The sequence below is a fragment of the Pituophis catenifer genome, unplaced genomic scaffold, assembly GCF_029215685.1.
Source record: "Pituophis catenifer annectens isolate HBS135680 unplaced genomic scaffold, rPitCat1.0.hap2 SCAF_3, whole genome shotgun sequence".
In the NCBI taxonomy this organism is placed as follows: Eukaryota; Metazoa; Chordata; class Lepidosauria; order Squamata; family Colubridae; genus Pituophis; species Pituophis catenifer.
In genome coordinates, this window is record NW_027256883.1 from 12562852 (window position 1) to 12584819 (window position 21968).

At 39.1% G+C, this 21968-nt stretch overlaps 1 protein-coding gene across 3 annotated transcripts in view; it reads left to right on the forward strand.

Moving 5' to 3' along the window:
• Positions 1 to 21968, forward strand: part of ASAP1 (ArfGAP with SH3 domain, ankyrin repeat and PH domain 1) — a 150853-nt gene that overhangs the window by 113081 nt on the left and 15804 nt on the right. For all 3 annotated transcript variants that reach the window (XM_070940329.1, XM_070940330.1, XM_070940328.1), the window contains 6 exons: positions 338 to 423; positions 1741 to 1856; positions 6739 to 6806; positions 7989 to 8096; positions 10748 to 10979; positions 17604 to 17774. In XM_070940329.1, the coding sequence (XP_070796430.1) occupies positions 338 to 423; positions 1741 to 1856; positions 6739 to 6806; positions 7989 to 8096; positions 10748 to 10979; positions 17604 to 17774 (781 nt within the window). The remainder of the gene's footprint in view (positions 1 to 337; positions 424 to 1740; positions 1857 to 6738; positions 6807 to 7988; positions 8097 to 10747; positions 10980 to 17603; positions 17775 to 21968) is intronic.

Below are 21968 nucleotides of genomic sequence, written 5' to 3' on the forward strand. Positions count from 1 at the left end.
ATCAGTTCTGCTGTAACTTTGAACAAATGGTTGTAGGTCGAGGACCATAGAACTATATTGTGGGTGAGAGTGATCATTTGCATCTTACTGAACACTTCAACAGAAGATTTCCTGCCAGAGAGAACAATTAATCAGTGGAATCACTTGCCAACTCCAGAAGTTGTGGGTGCTCCATCACTGGAGATTGGACAACCGTTTGTCTGAAGTGGTGTAGGGTTTCCTGCCTGAGCAGGGGGTTGGACTAGAAGACCTCCAAGGTCCCTTCCAACTCTGTTATTCTGTGAGGACACAAATGATCCCAGAGCTCTTAATTTTCATCTTTTCTTCCTGTCTTTAGGAGCCAGGTGAAACTGCTCTTCATTTAGCAGTCCGGACTGCTGATCACACCACACTCCATCTGATCGACTTCCTTGTACAAAACTGGTAACAGCTGTTTGTTTTGATGGCGGCATATAAGCCTAAAAATACTGTCTCCCTGACTTGTACGGTGTAATCACATGCATAACTTGGGGCACACTCTCTCCTCTCCCCCACCCTTGGTGGGGTAGCCCCCAGTCTCGTGGCCTTCTGCAAAGGCGTAAAAACATGGGTCTGTCCCCTTGCTTGGGCACGCAGATAAGAACACAGCCATGGGGCTGATCAGTGCCCTGAAAGCTCTTGCCTCTTTTGTTTCTAACATTTCTGGCCTCTTTTAAATTTTACATACTGGTTTTTTATGCTTTTGACATCTTATTGTATGTCATCCATCGTCCCTCTGTGAAGGAGATGGTCAGTTCTCAAATATGAGAGATAGATAGAATGATAGATAGAAAGAGATAGAATGACAGATTAGATAGACAAAGTTATGGTGGGTGAATGGATATGTTAGGTAGATAGATGGTAGAGTTAGATGATGGATGAATGGATGGATGGATGAATGGATGACAGATACAATAGATGAGATAGATAGATAGATAGATAGATAGATAGATAGATAGATAGATAGATAGATAGATAGATAGATAGATAGATAGATAGATAGATAGAATGACTGGATGGATGGATGGATGGATGGATGGATGGATGGATGGATGGATGGATGGATAGATGATAAATAGATAGATAGATAGATAGATAGATAGATAGATAGATAGATAGATAGATAGAATGACTGGATGGATGGATGGATGGATGGATGGATGGATAGATAGATAGATAGATAGATAGATAGATAGATAGATAGATAGATAGATAGATAGATAGAATGACTGGATGGATGGATGGATGGATGGATGGATAGATGATAGATAGATAGATAGATAGATAGATAGATAGATAGATAGATAGATAGATAGATTAGATAGATTAGATATATATATATATATATATTATATATTTTTATTTATTTTTATATGCCGCCCTTCTCCGGAGACTCAGGGCAGCTTACAATGCGTTAAGCAATAGCCTTCATACTTTTGTATATTTTATACAAAGTCAGCTTATTGCCCCCACAAACCGGGTCCTCATTTTACCCACCTTAGAAAGGATGGAAGGCTGAGTCGACCTTGAGCCTGGTGAGAATTGAACTCGCAGTAATTGCAGGCAGCTGGATGTTAAATGCTGCCTTAGTAGGAGGCATTAGCCTCCTACGCCACTCAGGCTCCTCTTAATATAATAATAATTAATATGATTAATAAATGTTAAATCCATGATTAGGTATGAAAGCTAATATAGGATTTTTTTTCCTTTATTTTTTTTTAGTGGAAACCTGGATAAGCAAACAGTGTTGGGGAATACTGTTCTACATTATTGCAGTATATATAACAAACCAGAGTGTTTGAAGTTGGTTTTGAAGGGGAAGCCAACTTTGCATATAGGTGAGTATGTTCTTTTCACTATTAGTCAATAAAAAATATTGGAAGCATATATTTAGAGACACACATACATGTGTGTGTGTATGTGTATGTGAATACAATAGTGGCCAAAATTATGGAAAGCTTTTGGGAAAAGTGTATTTTTGAGGTTTGATGGCTAATAACTCCACTTTTTTTTGAGTTTCAAGATAATCATATTCCACTGCTGGAATGGCCTGGAAATAGCCCAGACCTTAACCCAATTGAAAAATCTATGGAGCCGACTAAAGAAACTTGTTAATCAGAAACGACCCAGCAATAAAACCCAGTTAATAGAAGCAATCATTCAATCTTGGTTTCACATTATAACAGCTGCAGAACTAAAAGATCTCGTTCACTCCGTGAGAAGACATTGTAAGGCCGTCATTCATGCTAAAGGTTACCCAACTAACTGATGTGATAATTTTTGTATATCTCATTTTTTCTATGTGTTTCACTTTTCTTCTTTATACAGTAGCTGCTATTCTAATAATAAATCCTTCATAAAAGTTATTGCATTACATTCTTGATTAAATTATCTTTCCATTGATATATAATTTTATGGTACTACTCCCAAAAAAAGTGGTATTATTAGCTAGTTTTAGAAAATACACTTTTCCCAAAAGGTTTCCACAATTTTGGCCACTACTGTAGATACTTCAAGTACCCAAACACACAGCCTCCCTCCCTCCGTCCCTCCTTCTCTCTCTCTCCCTCCCTCCCTCCCTCTCTCCCTCTCTCTCTCCGTCTCTCTCTCTCTCTCTCTCTCTGTCTCTCTCTCTCTCTCCCTCTCTCTCTCTCCCTCTCTCTCTCTCTCTCTCTCTCGCTCTCTCTCTCTCCCCCCCCCCTCTCTCTCCCCACTATAAAATAGGCATAGTTGACTGGAAGTAATTACCAATATTCCTCTAGTAATTACCCTAAAAAGCTTTTCCCAATGTGCAATCTCCTGATGATTCTCAATTTGCATATTGTTCATATTTCAGCTAGGCCTTTGAAGATTTACCTCAGCCGTCACTGTTTTTGAAGTTAACTTGTTAAAATAAAACGCCCTTCATCAAAGGGTTGAATAATGAACAATTTTCAAGTGTAGTCCCAACATTCATAAATGAAATATAATACGGGAAGGGCCATAATTTGTAATTCTGTTTCCTTGATTCCCCTGTCTAGTTTTTGCACCAGGAACCCAGTTTGTGCCTACTTGCTCAATGGTCAAAAGCAAAACATTATTTTCATTTTGCCAATTTCAAAAAAGATCCCGTATTGTTCTTCTGAAGTGTGGTCTATCTGACACACCATATAAATTTCCATTTATTCTAATTGCAGGTAGTCCTCAACTTACGACCACAATTGAGTCCAGAATTATGGTTGTAAGTTATGATGGTTGTTAAGTGAGGTACCCATGTGATCGCATTTTTTAATGACCACTGGCCCTGTTGCAGTAGTCTAGTGACCTGATGGGTTATTAAGTGGAGCATGGGGTGTGCACAGAAATGGGGAAGCCCTTGGAAGCTTGACACAGGCCTCAGACTGCACTGCAGCACCTCCCCATCTTCCATGTGTCCCTGCCCTGAACTCCTCCACCCCATGAGGCACTACTTTCTACACTCCCTGTCACTCTGGGTCTCATATACTTGGGCCTCTCCCCTCCTGGTCATGCCTCAGTCCACTTAACTTTTCTGGAGATCACTTTTGGAAAGGAGAAGCAACCGATCCACAGTGCCTCCTTTCTGTAGTTTTGTATATATTTTACTTATTTGGCCAAGTGTGGTTAGACACAGAAGGAAATTGTCTTAATAATAATAATAATAATAATAATAATAATAATAATAATAATAATATTATTATTATTATTATTATTATTATTATTATTATTATTATTATTATTTTATTTCTATACCGCCCTTCTCCCGAAGGACTCAGGGCAGTGTACAGCCTAATTAAAAGCACAAAGACAAACAAAATTTAAAAATAATTAAAATTATTAAATAATTGGCTCAATTATAAAACCCCCAAATTTAAAATCCCACATTTAAAACCAATTAAAATCTTTACATTGATAGCCCGGCCTGGCAGAACAACAAGGTTTTGAGGGCACAGCGAAATACACGGAGATCAGAGATCTTACGCATTTCTGGGGGCAGTTCATTCCAAAGGGCAGGGGCTCCCACAGAGAAGGCCCTCCCCCTGGGTGTCGCCAGCCGACATAATTTGGCCGATGGCACCCTGAGGAGACCCTCTCTGTGGGAGCGGACTGGCCGGTGGGAGGCTACTGGTGGCAGAAGACAGTCTCGAAGGTACCCAGGTCCAATGCCATGTATTCTTCAGTACAGAATAGCACTTAGACTTAACATACCACTTCAGCGTGCTTCACAGCCCTCTTTAAGTGGTTTACAGAGTCAGCCTATTGCCCCCAACAATCTAGGTCTTCATTTTACCGACCTCAGAAGGATTAAAACTCGGACCACACGTTTTCTGAATAGTTTTTATCCCAGAGCTATAATTGCACTCAACAATGAACTAAAGGGCCACCATCAGTGAGCTGTTGGACAGCATTACTTGGTCTGTTGTGTGGATGTTTGGGTGGTTTAGGGGTGGGGAATTCTGGTGGGTGGGAGTGTGTTTGGGGATTGTTATGTGTGTTGGACCTGGTCTTTGGGTGTTAAGTGAATTTTGTTGTATGGGATACTGTGTATACACATACAATGACAATAAAGTTATTATTATTATGGAAGGCTGAGTCAACCTTGAGCTGGTCAGAATCGAACTGCTGGAGTGAGCAGTGAATTAGCCGACAGTACTGCTCTCTAACCACTGCACAATCATGGCTCTTAAGCACTCAATGTACTTGCAAAACAACAGAAAATAATAATAATAATAATAATAATAATAATAATAATAATAATAATAATAATAATAATAAGAAGAAGAAGAAGAAGAAGAAGAAGAAGAAGAAGAAGAAGAAGAAGAAGAAGAAGAAGAAGAAGAGGAAATTGCAGCTTCCTGCAATAACACCAGCAGAACTGCAAAAAAAAAACCTGCGCTACTCGGAACATCGTACATTTTAAGAAGATGCTTGGTCAATACCTAGGATGCTGGCAGCAACCCGTATCAACCATTGGCGCCACTCAATAATATTTGTGATACATTTTTAAATGTTCAGCTGACTAAGTTTCATGTTTAATGGATAAAAAAAGATAATAATAATGATAAAGTGTTCAGACAATAAAAGTGGGAAGTAAAGAATAATGAAAGGGATTAATACCCTGTTTCCCCCAAAATAAGACATCCCCTGATAATAAGCTCAATTGCATGGCAATAAGGTGAAGCGCTTATTTCGGGGTTCAAAAAAAATATAAGACAGGGTCTTATTTTCGGGAAAATATGGTACTAAAATACTGCAGACATGCCTTACATTTATACATTAGAGAAAAATTAGTAGTCACTTTATTTTATCAGTTGTGGGAATTACCGTAGTTTTTGGACTATAAGACGCACCAGAGCATAAGACGCACCAAGATTTCGAAGAGGAAAACAAGAAAAAAATTTTTTTGCATTTCCCGGCCCCCAGGACCATTCTGCAGGCCTCACAAACCCTCTGCGCGCCCCGTTTTTGTGAAAAACAGGCCTGTTTTTGGCAAAAATGGGACGCGCGGGGCGGGATTTCGGGAGGCCAAAAATGACTGTATTCTGTGTATAAGATGCATCAACATTTCCACCCTCTTTTGGGGGGGGGTGCATCTTATACTCTGAAAAGTATGGTAGGTGTTCAGCAAAGTGATGGCACAGGGGAAAAACTATCCCTGGGTTTAATTGTTTTGGCCTGCAATGCCCTGTAGCATCGTCCTGAGGAAAGTTTATGTCCAGGATGTGAGGCATCTGCAGATATCTTCTCAGCCCTCTTTCTGACCCACGCAATATACAAGTCTTTTACAGAAGGCATAGTTGTTCTTTCTGCAGTCCCAACTCTATCCGTTGGAGTCTGTACCTATCCTGTTTGGTTGCTGTTTTGTCGTGGAAACCCGTGCAATTTTGGAATAAGATCTCACGCTCGGATCAGCAATTATATTGGGACCATACTGTATCTGCTTGATCCCCTGCCAGAATTACAGGCAGTCCTATGACCTCCATTTCTTGATCCAAAGGCTGGTCTCGGAGGTTCTTCTCAGAGCCAGTATTTTGGTTATGAAAGGGACTGTGAGAGGTGTGCTGGGTTACACTATTCAGTTGATTGTGTGAGCATGGCATCAGGAAGGGCATCCGGCCAGTAAACGCTCAGCTATATCCAGTCACGCTATTCTATTCTGAATTAAGGGATTCATTACAAGGTCGAAAAAAAGGGAGTCGATTGTGTGAGCAGATACAGGTTATCCTCAACTTATGACCACAATTGAGCCCAAAATGTAGGTTGTTAAGTGAGAAATTTGTTAAGTGAGTCTTGCCCCATTTTACAAATTTTCTTGCTGTTAACTGAATCACTGCCGTTGTTCAATTAGTAACACGGTTGTTAAGTGAATCTGGCTTCCCCATTGACTTTGCTTGTCAGAAGGTTGCAAAAGTTGATCCCATGACTCCGGGACATTGCAACCGTCATAAATGTGAGACAGTTGTCAAGCCTCCGAATGTAAATCTCATAGGGATGTTGCAGCCGTCGTAAGTGTGAAAAATGGTCATAAGGCACCTTTTTTACTGCTGTTGTAACTTCGAACAGTCGCTAAGTGAACTGTCGTAAGTAGAGAACTGCCTGTTAGATGCCCTTCTTCTATATAACAACGGTTTGATTTTCATTGCGTCTTTTCTTTTAACGGTGAATGAATATCGAACTTTATTGCAGCATTTGGTAGTTTAATTTTATCCTGACATTTTGCAGTAAATCAAGCTGGCGAAACACCCCTGGACACGGCGAAGAGACTGAAAGCTATCCAGTGTGAAGATCTGGTAAGAAAATCATGCTTGATTACAATTAAAAGATGAGAAGGGAAAATGTGCATGAAAATTTCTCCCTCTCCCTCTCCCTCTCCCTCTCCCTCCCTCCCTCCCTCCCTCCCTCCCTCCCTCCCTCCCTCTCTCTTGCACATGTAGAATGGGATGAATCAGCTACAGACAGAGATTCCAGACTGATATTTTGTTCTTTTTCAGCTTTTCTGTAATTCCACCCCCCCACCCCCCCCACCAGGAATAAAAAGCATTTCTAATTTCAAAACATGAACTCTTAGGAGTGGTACGGTGGCCTAGAGGTGGCGCTCTCACCTCGCAATCTGAAGGCTGTGAGTTCGATCCTAGGTAGAAGCAGATATTTCTCTCTGTGGGCAGAACGGGAAGATATCTGCTGAACAAAACTCTGCATTGGCAATAGGAAGGGCATCCGGCCATTAAAACATTCTGCTGAATGCTCTAAAGCATTCTGCCATTCAGTTGTCCAGATTATGGGAGTCATTAAAAAAAGATAATGATGAAAGTGTGAACCGTTGCATGAGAAAGTTTACCCTGCTTTATTTCTTACCGTATTTTTCGGAGTATAAGACTCACCGGACTATAAGACGCACCTACCTTTTTTGGTGAGGAAAAGAAGAAAAAGAAATCTTCCTCTGCCTGTGAGCAATTTCGCCTCGTTGCAGCAAACAGCCTGCTTTACTTTCATTTTCGTTTTCAGCTTAGCTTGATTACCACAAGGGGGGAAAAAAAACCTGCTTCAGCAATTTACCTCTTTGCAGCAAGCAGCAGAGCCCTGCGCAAAAGAGCTAAGAGCAAATCAGCTGTGAGTCGGGAGGCCGATCCAATCAACTTGTGCTAATTAGGCTGTGCTGAAGCTGAAAGGAGCTGTTCTTTCTTGCTGTTTGCTTGCAAGGAGGTAAACTGCTGGGAGGCAGAGGCCAGTGAGTGGGCGGGGCTACATTCGGTATATAAGACGCACCTAAATTTTCACCCCCTTTTAGGGGGGAAAAAGGTATGTCTTATACTCTGAAAAATACGATAATTTCTTTTACGATCGCAAAGGATTTTCAATAAATCAGAATAAAGCCAGGCATTTCAATACAGTACAAAATGCGTCTGCCAAGTAGAGAACATGCTTTTCACAAACACAAAAAGACGACCTTTCTGTATTACCTGTTATTTCAGCTTTCCCAGGCCAAAGTGGGGAAACTAAATCCGCACGTTCACGTCGAATACGAGTGGAATCTTCGGCAGGAAGAAATGGATGAAAGTGACGATGACCTGGATGACAAGGTAAAGACGAATTGGGGGTTTACAGGTAGTCCTCGTTTTGCAACCGAGTTCATTTAGCAAACCCTTCAAAGTTGCGACAACACTGGAAAAAAGTGACTTACAACTGTTGCAGCATCCCCATGGTCACATGATCAAGATTTGGATCCTTGGCAACTGACTCATATTCATGACGGTTGCAGTGTGCCGTGTGATCCTACCTTTTCTGACCTTCCGACAAGCAGAGTCAATGGGGATTCACTTAACAACTGTCTATGGAGATTGTCAGTCATCCAGGTCATGGTTGTCCCAAAGATGCTTTTTCAAGAGGCAACTGGATTTATACAGGAGTATAAATCCTTCCCTTACCCACCATCCAGTCAGAGCTGAAGAAGCTTCTTGGAAGTGAAGCAAAACGCCTTCAAAGAAAAACCAGAAAGTCCTGTTGCCTCTTGAAAAAAGCATCTTTGGGACTTAACAACTACCATGTTTTCCCAAAAATAAGACCCTGTTTTATATTTTTTTGAACCCCGAAATAAGTGCTTGGCCTTATTTTGGGGCGGTCTTATTTTGGGGCGCATGGAGCAAGATGGGGCTCTCCTTGCCATCTTACCTGATTTTCAGCTCTGCATTTAAATATTTTTGGGGAGGGCTTATTTTCGGGGGCAGGCTTATTTTAGCGCATGCGCTCAAAAGCCCGATTTGGCTTATTATCAGGGAATGTCTTATTTTCGGGGAAACAGGGTAGTTATGCATAGATTGTAGGGTATAATAAACGTGTTACTAACTTAACAACTGCAGTGATTCACTTAACAATTGTGGCAAGAAAGATCTAAAAATGAGGCAAAGCTCACTTAACAACTATCTCGCTTAACAACAAAATCTTGGGGCTTAAATTTTGGTTGTAAACAGTGGTGGGTTTCAAAAATTTTGACTACCGGTTCTGTGGGTGTGGCTTGGTGGGTGTGGCATGGCTTGGTAGGTGTGGCAGGGGAAGGATACTGTAAAATCTCCATTCCCTCCCCACTCCAGGGGAAGGATACTGCAAAATCCCCATTTCCTCCCGATCAGCTGGGACTTGGGAGGCAGAGGGGCCGGAGCCACTCAGAATTTTTACTACCGGTTCTCCAAATTACTCAAAATTTCCACTATCCGTTCTCCAGAACTGGTCAGAACCTATTTGAAACTCACCTCTGGTTGTAAGTCAAGGGCTACCTGAATTAGTCTTCAATTTAGCACCAGTCACTTAGAGATCATCTGAACTTATGGCTGGTCTCCCCAAGGGTACTTATGACCCTGTTCTGAAGGTTCAATGGCTGAGGGTCCCTCCCTATGATCATGTGGTTGAATGTTGGGGACTCAGCAACTGGCCAGCACTTACGTTTATTTCCAGCAGCCAATAGTGAATGAGTGGTTTACAAACAATGTGTTTATTATACCCTACAATCTATGTGTCAGCACTCCAAACTACATTCGTTCCAGTGCTGACATAAGGAGGAGAAGAGGGGGCAGCTGGCAAGAGGACGCTTGACTTTTCACCTACTTATTTTCCCTGAGGATAATATCCCCTAGGAGATGGGATGGGAGGGGGGACATTCCTGGGAGCTGAAGTAGTAGATATGGGGAGAGTGATTTGGAAGATGGCCAATGAGACGCAGAGAATTGGGGAACGGAAAGGGAAGGTTTGGGGTCAGGAAATCAGTGTTGGCTACGATGTAGTCGGGAACAGATTGTCGTGCTTAATAAATGAAAGATTTCATCAAAGACTATTTGTTTGGAAATGCAATTTATTTGAGACGATACCGAAACCTGACACTATGCATAACTAGTTTGGTATGATATACAAATTCATCCACCTTCATGGAAGCCATTTATTAATAGTCCATGCAATATATATGCATGGACTATTAATAAATGGCTTTCACGAAGCTGGATGAATTTGTATGTCATACCAAACTAGTTATGCATAGATTGTAGGGTACAATAATATATGTGAAATGGGGAGAGGAGGAAGAATCAAAGCTCTGTTATCCGACTTAATGATTCTGAGTGATGTAGCTTCAGAGATCTTGGAGTAGGATAGGTCTTCATTGCACATGTTTTCATGTGATGAACGCTAATTAGCTCCTGAACAAAATACTAATAATCTATTTAGAGCTTCACTCAATAATTGTTAGGAAACTGACAGCTACGTTGGAAGGAGGGGTCAAGCAAGGGCCTAGCTTGAAGTCCTTGGAAGGTAGACAGACAGGTGAGATTCTTGTAATATAGACGGTAGTAAAGTTACTGACTTGTTCATTAATAGTTCAGGTTGCTTGCACCTGACAATAATGAAATATATTTAGAAACCATATGTCCATCAACCTATTTTCTTGCCTCCTCCAGTTCTAAGATTCACAGGGAGTTTAGAAGAGTTCATGAGCTTTCCATGAGCTCAAGAAGATCTTTTTTTGGAGTAGATTTTTTTTTCCCCTCATGAGATGTATAATGCAAAATTGTACCCGTCGCTGAAATAAATAAGGAAACTTCATATGACAAAACTGAAAATCACTGTTCATGCCTCAGCAGTTTACCCAACAACATCGTTTCCTGTTCTTCAGCTGGAAAGTTTTGACTTTTATTAGTGAAATAGAGAGGGCACCTTGAAATAAAAGCGTTGTTGTTTTTTCCCACAGCCTAGTCCGATTAAGAAAGAACGCTCTCCGAGACCGCAGAGTTTTTGTCATTCTTCCAGTATTTCTCCTCAAGACAAAATGGCTCTTCCCGGTCTTAGCACTCCGCGAGACAAACAGAGACTGTCCTACGGCGCCTTCCCACATCAGATTTTTCTCTCTGCCAGCATCGACTCTGCCACTTCACCAACAACTGTAGATGGGCCCCCACTTCCTCCAAGAAATGCTGGAAAAGGTATTTGTTCCGCACTGTTGTGAGTGTTGCAGGAATGCAGCGTGGTTGCTGTTTTGCCCCCAATCCTATAGAAACTTACTGCTTAATTTTAGCTTTCTGGAAGAGGATTTTCAAATGGTGTGAGGAACACTGGTGATGAGTAGCAATTTGTTTCACTAGGCATATTTACAGAAGTGTAAACAACTTATTTCTCTTTTACATTTTTTATAAAGCTGAGTAACATTTTAAAAGGATATTGCACTGAGGCTATAAATTCCAAAATTTCTGGACAATGACTTATATAAGCAGGCATTAATATTTTGCAATTATATAACTATAAAACTATGGGTTTTTTTTCCAATAGAGTAGCATGCAATATTAAAAACTCCAGAAAAAGAGCCTGTTTATAATCAGAAAAGGCAGATAAAGAAAACTTGCTGAGTGAAATCTTCATACAATATTTTTAGATTCTTCTAGTTATCCTGCTACCATATGTAAGTCTTTTTCAAAGTGCAATTTTAAGACTTCAACTTACAGAATTCTTCAGCCAGCAATATCTCAAATGAATGTTATGAGCATTAGATCGCCACAAAATGAGCATGGCGGCTCCTGCGTTAAGAAGGATGGAGTGACAATTGGCAGCCTCGCGTTAGAGACCCGTAGCTGCTGCAGGACTTGTTGAGCTCCTGTCACATCCTCTGGCTCCAGCCAGCCCAGCAGTACAAAAGCTTCGTGGTGATGCAAAAGGAGCCCCCAACTGGGCAATGATGTTGTCACTGGCAAATCCTTTCACCACGGAAGCCCTTTGATGCTTCCAACATGGATGTATTAATATTAGTACCCCAAAACAGCTACTTTTGTGCATACCTACTAAGGGTGTAATAAACAGGTAGCAGAGTACTTTTCCAAGCAATTAAGTGACCCCACTCTTTTTCCCTCCAGGAAGATAGAATAAAATTCAGATGCTTGGCAACCAGTATGATATTTGTATAATTCTGGAGTCATGTTTGTAACCTTCCTGGCCAGCTTCTGACAAGCCAAGTCAAAGTTGGATTTGCTTAAGGACTGCATCGTTCAATTAACAATTGCAGTGAGTCACTTAGCATCCACTGCAAAAAAAAAAAATCGTGAGCTTTGGGAATCATGTTCACTTAACAGCAATGGAAATTCTGCTCTTAATTGTGGTCATAAATTGGGGAATAACTGTATAATTTTTTTTTAGACATAGATCCCTTCTCTTCAGTTGCTAGTCTCACCTGACAAATCAGAATGAGAAAAGGGCTATTGTCACAGACAAATATATCAATGGAGTAAAGGACATTAATTCTTAATTCTTCATTTTAGTGGTTGCAGTAGTACAAGCAGACTACACTCAGAGGAATCGTTCTGCTGACACTAAATTCAAGCATTCTTGAAATAAAAATGAATGCTTGTGTTTAAAAACTTCATTGTGTTTCTAAACACAATGCTTGTGTTTAGAAACTTCTATACATGTACCCTGTTTTCCCCAAAATAAGACATCCCCTGATAATAAGCCCAATCGGGCTTTTGAGTGCATGGCAATAAGGCCAAGTGTTTATTTCAGGGTTCCAAAAATATATATAAGACAGGGTCTTATTTTCAGGGAAACAAGGTATTAACAAATACTTCTGATTTTTTTTTAGTAATACTAGGAATCGTCAACCTTTTTTTTATAGGAACTACAGATATAATTTCAAAAGTATACATTGGCTCCTATTTGAATTAAATGTTGGTGAAACTACCATAAAGTAAATAAAACCCTTAGAGGATTCTTAATTAGCATGAAAACAGGAAGCATGTTTGAACATCAGTGACACCTAACTCTGGTAAGAATTTCAAACAAAGCTTGAAAATATTCCGTGTACTATTGCTAAGACTATAAGCTGAAGGGCGCATTGTCTAATCTTTGACTTGTAATAGTAATACTTCAGTCGTAGTAACAGAAAGCAATAACAGTAATACTGTATTGATTAGCCATTAGGCCATATCAGAATATAAAATATAAAACAGAGAACAGTACTAATACCATATATTTAAAAAAAAAGAATAAAAAATAAGTAAAAGAAAATGCAAATCCTATTTCTATGTCACCTCTACAATTTACCCCAATCTGATCCACATATATAATTCTCAACTGTATTGTTTTCTTCAACCGAAGGGCTGTTTTATATGTAATTTTTGCATTTCTGAGCACATATGAAATACGTTGTTTTAACATAAGGGTCCCAATAGGCTGTACTTCTGAATATATGTTATGACTTCTGTCTGTGGTGCACAAATATGATAATATTCCAGGTTTTTGGAAGAAAGTTTTAAATGAGATTTCACATATAATTGAACGGAAGATTGAGGGATTTCCCCCCAAAGTTAAGATTTATTACATATATTTGATAGCAGAACCCAAAAAAATATTTAAAAAAAATTAAAAATCAAATTTTAACAGTCAAATTAATTATTGCTAAAGAGTGGGGCTATCAAAGTAATATCTCAAGATAATGAATAAGATAAGATCTGTTCCATAGTATTGCCTCATAGTGTATTTCTTAATAATGAGAAGTAGCAAATCATTATTTTGTGAGGAAGAGCAGGATTTTATTTATTATAGGAGGTAAGGATCCTTGCAACAATCTTTATCAGAAATTGGGGGAATGTTAAAACATACTAGCATCTTCTACGTTTTAAATTTAATTTAATTGGGAAGCTTGTATGTTGCAAAGCAAAACACCACCTTCAAAAATATTTACTTTAAGTGATATTCATAGGTAGTACAGGTAGTCCTCGACTTACGACCACAATGGAGAGGCCAAAATTTCTTTTCCTAAGCGAGACAGTTGTTAAGTGAACTTTGCCCCATTTTATGACCTTTCTCGCTACAGTTGTTAAGTGAATCACTGCGGTTGTTAAGTTAGTAACACTGGTTGTTAAGTGAATCTGGCTTCCCCATTGACTTCGTTTGTCAGAAGGTCGCAAAAGGGAATCGCATGACCCCCGGGATACTGCAACCGTCATAAATATGAACCAGTTGCCAAGCATCTGAATTTTGATCACGTGACCATGGGAGGCTGCAACTGTTGTCTGAACAATGGTTGCAAATCACTTTCTTTTTTCCAGTGCCGTTGTAATTTTGAACAGTCACTAAATGAAGTGTTGTAAGTCGAGGACTGCCCCAAGTCTAACCTGGAAGCACTTTATTCTTAGAAAATAAAGTGGATAGATGATACCAAGCAGCATCCCTTATCAGAGACCGCTTAACTTTGGCTAGCAAACTTGAAATCTAGGCTTGGGTTCGAAATAACTTTTGCAGACACATTTTTGCTAAAGGAATCTTTATTGCAAGCAAAGAGAAGGAACTTTGTTGATTGCCTATACCCATGGTGATTCAAACCAGGGGTGAAATGCTACCGGTTTGGGCCGGTTCGCCCGAACCGTTAGTAAAAAAATGCTACCAGTTCGGGCGAATAGGTAGTAAAAAAATGCTTTAAAAAAGTTTTAAAAAGATTCCGACGATTGCGCAGCACAGCTGATTGTCACAGCTGATTGTCAGAATTTTTAAAAAACTTTTTTAAAGCATTTTTTACTACCTACGTGCCCAAACCAATAGTAAAAGAATGCTTTAAAAAGTTAAAAAAAAGGTTCCGACAATCACACGACACAGCCGATTGTCACAGCTAATCGTGGGAACTTTTTTAAATCTTTTTTTAGTTAAAAAATGCTAAAGTAAAAAAAAAAGTTGCCCATGCCCACTCAGTCACATGACCAACCAAGCCACGCCCACCAAGCCACATCCACAGAACCGGTAGGGAAAATTTTTGAATATCATCACTGATTCGAACCCATAGCTTTCCATCTTTTTCATAAATGATAAAAGAATTTCATAAATTCTTGCTTTATGGTGGCCCTAAAGGGAAGTGTCTATATAAGGTCAACTGTAGTCATGTCCAACTATGACAGACACCTAAAAGAAGTGAAAACCCCCCTTATCGATTGATTTATGCTCCCTCTTGAGCATTGCCTTGTTTCAAATAAATTAGTTTAATTGACAGTGCAAAGAAGTTTGTGATTACGGTTAACAAACCATGGTTGCCTAACCTGACTTGAACTTCTTTATCAGGGTGTTAATCAAGCTTAATAGAATGAAAGAGGATTTTATGCTGTGTTGTTAGTTAGTATAGTTAGTAAACGAATAGTTTCATTAAATCTATTTCATTCATATGTTTGCTTGAGTGGTATGGTGGCCTAGAGGTGGAGCTCTCGCCTCACAGTCAGGAGGCTGGGAGTTTGATCCTAGGTAGAGGCAGATATTTCTCTCTCTGGACACAATGAGAATATCTCTGCTGCGAACTCCGCATTGGCTACAGGAAGGGCATCTGGCCACTCAGCTCCATTCAGTTGCCCCGACTCCACCCCAATGCAAGGGATTATGGGGTCATTAAAAGACTAATAATAATAATAATATTAATAATGATGATGATGTATTTGCTTATAATCCTACAGTTGTTTTCTAGAGGAATAGTGAGTCAAAGCAAAAATATAAATAATCTGAAATTAATATAAAAACAAACAACAGATATAACAGTGTTAAAAGGTATCTATTCCAAGACTAAACCTTGCTAAATCCATTTGTTAAAGATATGTTGTTCAATTCAAAAGATGTTCAACATAGATAAACACATAATCAAGAGTAGTCTCTATTTCACAATGATAAATCACTGTTCTCCTTGGCTTGTTAGTGTTTTGAACTTGGGACCTTTACTGCATTAAATCTGTACTTTTGGCTGTCGACACTATTCTTTTAGATTTAACATTAGATATAATAAATTATATTATTGCCTAGGTTTACTCATACCAATGTTGATGAATATTTTTATTGGTAAACAGTGAGTCAGATCTAGTCTTAGTCATATTTATAAAAGACCAACTTTAATGAATGGGATTTACAATAGTAACTAACTTATTCTATTGATGAGACTCAATATAGTGGAGATTATTTTTATGGGACATATTCGCCATTTAAATAATACACTCTCTGCATTAGGTCTATTACCAAAATTTAAGATTCAGGCCAGAGATGATATTTTTGTTTAATATTTGTATTCCTAAATGTATGAATATTTATATATTTCACCCAGTTATTCTTAAGTAGATCTGCTGAAATAATGGGTTTAATATTCTAATGAATGTTATTATGAAATGTCTTTGAATACTAATATTCAAAGACATTTCACAATGGGTTTAGGTGTAATATAAGCCCGTTGATTTACAAATGAAGGCAAATATACAGGTCCCTATATAATGTTGCAATGATAATGTTACAGGATCCAATCCGGGTCGGTCACTGGGACCAGAAGTTTTGTCTTCCGAGCTTTTGGACTCATGCGGGAGCCCACCCAAAGGGAACATCTCTCTCACCAGAATGCATGAGACACATTCTGGTGAGAGCAAAGTTCTGTGAGGATGGGCTACAACATGAATCTGAAAGTTCAGAAGATTACCGTACGTTGCAGAGTATAAGGCGCACTTCCCCCCCCCAAAAAAAACGTGGGTGGAAATGTCTGTGCATCTTATACAGCGAATGTTGCTGAAGCCCCGCCCACACGCTGGCCCCCACCCTTTGGTCTGTGCCTCCCAGCAATTTACCTCCTTGCAGCAAACAGCAAACAGCGTGGTCAGCTTCAGCATAGCCTGATTTAGCACAAGCAGATGATTGGTGGTTGGATTGGCCTCCTGGAATACCCCCTATCAACTGTTCCAGGCTGTGAGGATCATCGCTGCCTATCGGCGCTGGCACCACCCATCACCGCTGTCACCTATCAATACCTCCGTGTGCCCCATTTTTGCCCTCCATGCATCCCATTTTCGGCCTTCGCATGCTTCATTTTTGGCCCGTTAAAGGCGAGGATAGGCGGCGGTAATCCCCGCTGCTTGGAACGGGCTGAAAATGGGGCGTGTGGAGACTGAAAACGGGATGCACGGAGAGCAAAAATGGGGCACGTGGAGGCGGCAATAGGTGACAGCACCAATGGGCGGCGACGGCTCCAATGGATGGTGGCGATCCCCGCAGCCTGGAATAGCTTATAGGTAGTATTCCGGGAGGCCGATCCAACCGCCAATCAGCTGCTCATGCTAAATCAGACTGTGCTGATCACGCTGTTTACTGTTTGCTGCAAGGAGGCAAATTGCTGGGAGGCAGAGGCAGATTTTTTTTTTCTTGTTTTCTTCTCCAAAATCTAGGTGCGTCTTATAGTCCAGAGCGTCTTATAGTCTGAAAAATACGGTAAAACTCTAGTCCCGGTGACAGACCCAGATTGGATTCAGTGGATTTACTTGATATTATATGTAAACTTCTCTTCCTGCACCTTAATATCTTAAATTTCTTTGGGTTACCTTCTCTCTGAAACCATGTGTATGTCTCTACGCGTGTATCTGCTTCTCCCATCACAGTAATTGCTGGAAAAGTTAATTGTAGGAAAAGAATTTTGCATTTTTTTGGAATGTCCAATTGTTGATCCCCGCCCCCCAGTCCTTTGCTGTATTTTCCTGTTGTCTGATTTTGACTTTCCTGTGTGCTGTATTAGTGTTAATCCATCTTTGTGTTGATAAGAAGATATTTGTTTATCTCCACAGGTCCAACATGCCCTCCTTCAACTCTCCCATTAAGCACTCCAGCCTCTAGTGGCAGCTCCACCCTGTCTAAGAAGAAGCCCCCTCCCCCACCCCCTGGACACAAAAGAACCCTATCAGACCCACCCAGCCCACAACCACATGGGCCCCAGAATAAGGTCCAAATGTCTTGGGGTGAGTTATAATAATATGCATACTGATTTAGTTTCAACACTTACAGGAGAAGGACAGGTAGAGGCTGGGGATGGAGTCAAGAGAGGAACCAGCCTGGAATCATTACGTTCCCACAAAGGATCCAAATCCAGATCCCCCTTGAATTTCATTAACTCTTACCTATTTAGCGCTGACTGTTAGTTGATTAGATCCTCATCATGATTTACTGTAGTTGGAGATTAAATTGCCAGCTTGTAGGGGATCCTAGTCCTAACTGGTGTCCCGTGTTATGGTTTGATCTTTTGGGAAATATGATTTCCACTGTTGGCTTGGTGTGACGTCTTGACAAACCTTTACGTTACTCTGTATCTGGAGTACTCCTACGTGGAAGAATATAAAAACAAATGCAAAATGGAAACAAGTAAAAAAGAAACAAATAGCCTAACATTTGAAAGTTCAAGCCGTGGTTGCAATTCTCTACAACTTTAGAACCAACAATAGTTGGATATGATGTTTTAATTGAGCTGGAACCTCTGATTGTAAATTAGATGCTGCTACTGACATTTTAGAGCTACTCCAAAGTCTTATAGCTCTTTTTTCCCCCTGAAACTTGTGATAGATAGAAATTTATGACTGCCCAGAAGTTTGTTAAAGTAACAGTCTTTGAATTAGTATACAGTAGTGGCCAAAATTGTGGAAACCTTTTTGGAAAAGTGTATTTTTGAGGTTTTATGGCTAATAACACTACTTTTTTTTTTCGAATTTCAAGATAATCATATTCCACTGCTGGAATAGCCCAGACCTTAACCCAATTGAAAATCTATGGAGCCGACTAAAGAAACTTGTTAGTCCCAGCAATAAAATCCAGTTAATAGATGCAATCATTCAATCTTGGTTTCACAATATAACAGCTGCAGAACTAAAATACTTGGTTCACTCCATGGGAAGATGTTGTAAGGCCATAATTCATGCTAAAGGTTATCCAACTAAGTATTAACTGACATGGTGATAATTTTTGTATATCTCATTTTTTCTACGTGTTTTACTTTTCTTCTTTATACTGTAACTGCAATTCTAATAGCAAATCCCTCATAAAAGTTATTGCATTACATTCTTGATTAAATTATCTTTTCATTGATATATAATTTTATGGTACTACTCCAAAACAAAGTGGTGTTATTAGCTAGTTTTAGAAAATACACTTTTCCCAAAAGGTTCCACAATTTTGGCCACTACTGTGTATTTTGTGTTGGGATACGAGACAACAGTCAGTTTTGAAACATCCTAGGAAACCTATTGTCATCCAGCTTTGACCTTACTCTAACACATGAATTTTCTGTTGTGTGGAAAATGCTTTAAATTAGCATTTTATAATGCTAAAAAAGAGATTAATGAAAACAGGATGTTTCAGTTATAGCTCCAGAACATTTCAGAGGCCTTAAATTTTTACTTGATTAAGTTATGATTCTGTGCATTAGGTTATCTGTTTTTAACTTTAGCTCTAAAAAAGGGTCTAAGGATTGTTTGAACCACATACTTTATTGTTAATGGTTTTGAAGTCCAACAGCATAAAGATTAGTAGACTGAAAAACTCTTAGCAGCTGATTTATGTTCGACATTTTAAAAAGTGGTTCTAAAGGACTACTGAAATTTAATAGAAATGGATCATTGATTCAAAACATAGTAAAGGCTGAAATGTTTAATCAGTGGCACTGTAGATGACAGGACTTTATATCAGATTAAAAATCAAAATCTCTCTATAAGGTTATCAGTAATTGCTACATACTCAAGCTTCTTATACATCAATGCAGGTGACATATAAATGATAGCCAAATATATTTCTAGATTTATACAGAATGTAGTTCTTCCCTGAAGCACAAAACAGCTGAACAGGAATCTGTTGAATTATATATTGTTTTGACTACCAAATTACATTTTTTTTTAAATTATAGTTTTTTAAAAACAACTCAAGGTGGCAAACATGCTTAAAACTCCTCCTCCTATTTTTCCCACAACAACCACCTTGTGAGTTGAGTTGGGCTGAGAGAGCGTGATTGGCCCAAAGTCATCCAGCTGGCTTTTGTGCCTAAGGTGGGACTAGAATTCACTCTCCTGGTGATAGCCTCACAGTCACCTAGCTGGCTTTCATGTGTAAGGTGGAATTTGAACTCATGGTCTCCCACTTTCTAGCTAGCCTAGTGCCTTAACCACTAGATCAAACCTGAACATAATTAAACAACAGAAGAAAGATCAAAAATAAAATTAACTATGAATTACAAGACAGCTTCTGAATCTGTAGTAACAGTGACATGTGAAAGGAAGAACTGAATACACAGATATTGTATTGTGCATTGTTTTTGGTGTTAGTGTATCTGCAGTTTTCATGTGATGAATGAGATCACCTGTATTTTGTCTGTTTTTATGACCTCAGTTGTTTGTAATTTTTTTGTGTACGTTTTGAATTTTAAGTAACACTTTTATTAGAAATGGAGGAGTGAGTGTGTACAAGATGAGTTTCAACACCCTCTACAGGGGTTCTTAAAAGTTCGTGAACCCTTTTAAAATGTGTGCATAATTTCAATATTTGTACATAAACATGAGCTAAAACATTGTTTGTTCTCCACACAAGTCCTAAAACTAGATAAAGAAAACACAAATATGTAGCTTTGGATCATCTTCCCCCAATAAATAAATTAAAATACAATATTTTTTAACTGATTGGTATAATTTTGTTCTCTTCTTTTACGATTTTGGTGAACAGATCAAGCTTTAGGTCGTATTCATAAAATAAATATTGAGAATTCAAAAGGGTTCACAACCTTTTAAGCACCAGTTTATACCTTTCCTATCTCTAATATTCAGGAGTATTCCACTTTCTTGTCAACTTTTCTAACTGTCAAGGCCATTTTCTTTAAGAGTTTCTCTCTGTATCATCTTCTAATAGTTCTTCCGCCTTGACTTCCATGCATTTTGACTGGTCTGAACTTCTTGAGATCTCCCCATTCTGATTCCTACTCTTCGCTCTCTAGATTATGGAAGCTTAGATGAAGAAAAGGATTACAGTTTTAGACAGTCTAAATCAGCAGGGAACGTGGTGCACATTTCTAGTACTTCTGGATAATTTGCCCTCCAAAAACCATTTGTATTTACATCATCCAAGGCTAACTCAAGTCTATGGAGTTGGGCAACCTATAAATTAATCAACGGATCAAATCAATCACAGAGGAAATTTGCTTTGGAGTTCTAGCTATCCCTAGCCAATTCAAAATGTGTTAGTTAGAATCAAATACATTTTCTCTCTGAAAGTTTGAATGCATTCCTTGTAGCTGGTCTAGTAAAACAGAAATAAAGACTTTATGTAAATAGAAGATGATTGGGGGTTGTGGAATCCCAGGAGTGGGCATATTTGATTGAAGGAGTTGCCAATGGGTGCAATATGCATTCTCACATACACACTGTAGGTGTTTTCCCCTGAAATCTGAGTAATTATGCAGCCTTGTTAAACAGGACTTTTGAAGATCTGCAATAGAAACTAATAATACTTTGAATTGCAAGTTCTTGTAAAACAATATGAAAGTGCCATGACGTAGTCAGTGCTTAGTGAAAGAAAAATACAAAAGAAGTTTCTTATACTTTTTAAAAATATCTATCCATCCATTACATAAACAATGATTTCTGTATCTGGACAAAATTGCGACAAAGTTGAAAGTAAGTGTGAGGTCAAATTTTAATTCTTAACAGTGGAAATGGTTGATCGAGTAACAACAAGTCCCACCTCCCCCCCATTCTACCCCCGCCTTCCCCACATGTCCTTAAATTTTAATATTTGGTTTCAATTTATGTTTTAATGTAGATATTTTTTATGACTGTATGATGCCCAGAGTTACCTTATGGTAAGATGGGCAGCCAACAAATTTTATAGGTAGACAAATTTGATAGGTGGGTGGGTGGATGGATGGATGGATTGATGGATGGATAATGATAGACAAAGAAATAGGAATGGAACGGAACAGAACAGAACAGAACAGAACAACAGATTTGGAAGGGATCTTGGAGGTCTTCTAGTCCAACCCCCTGCTTAGGCAGGAAACCCTACTCCACTTCACACAACATCTTCTTAAAAGCTTAAAAACGTCCAGTGTTGGAGCATAAAGTTGGATAGATGGATAATGCAATAAATAGATAGAAAAATAAATAGAGATAAATAAATAAATA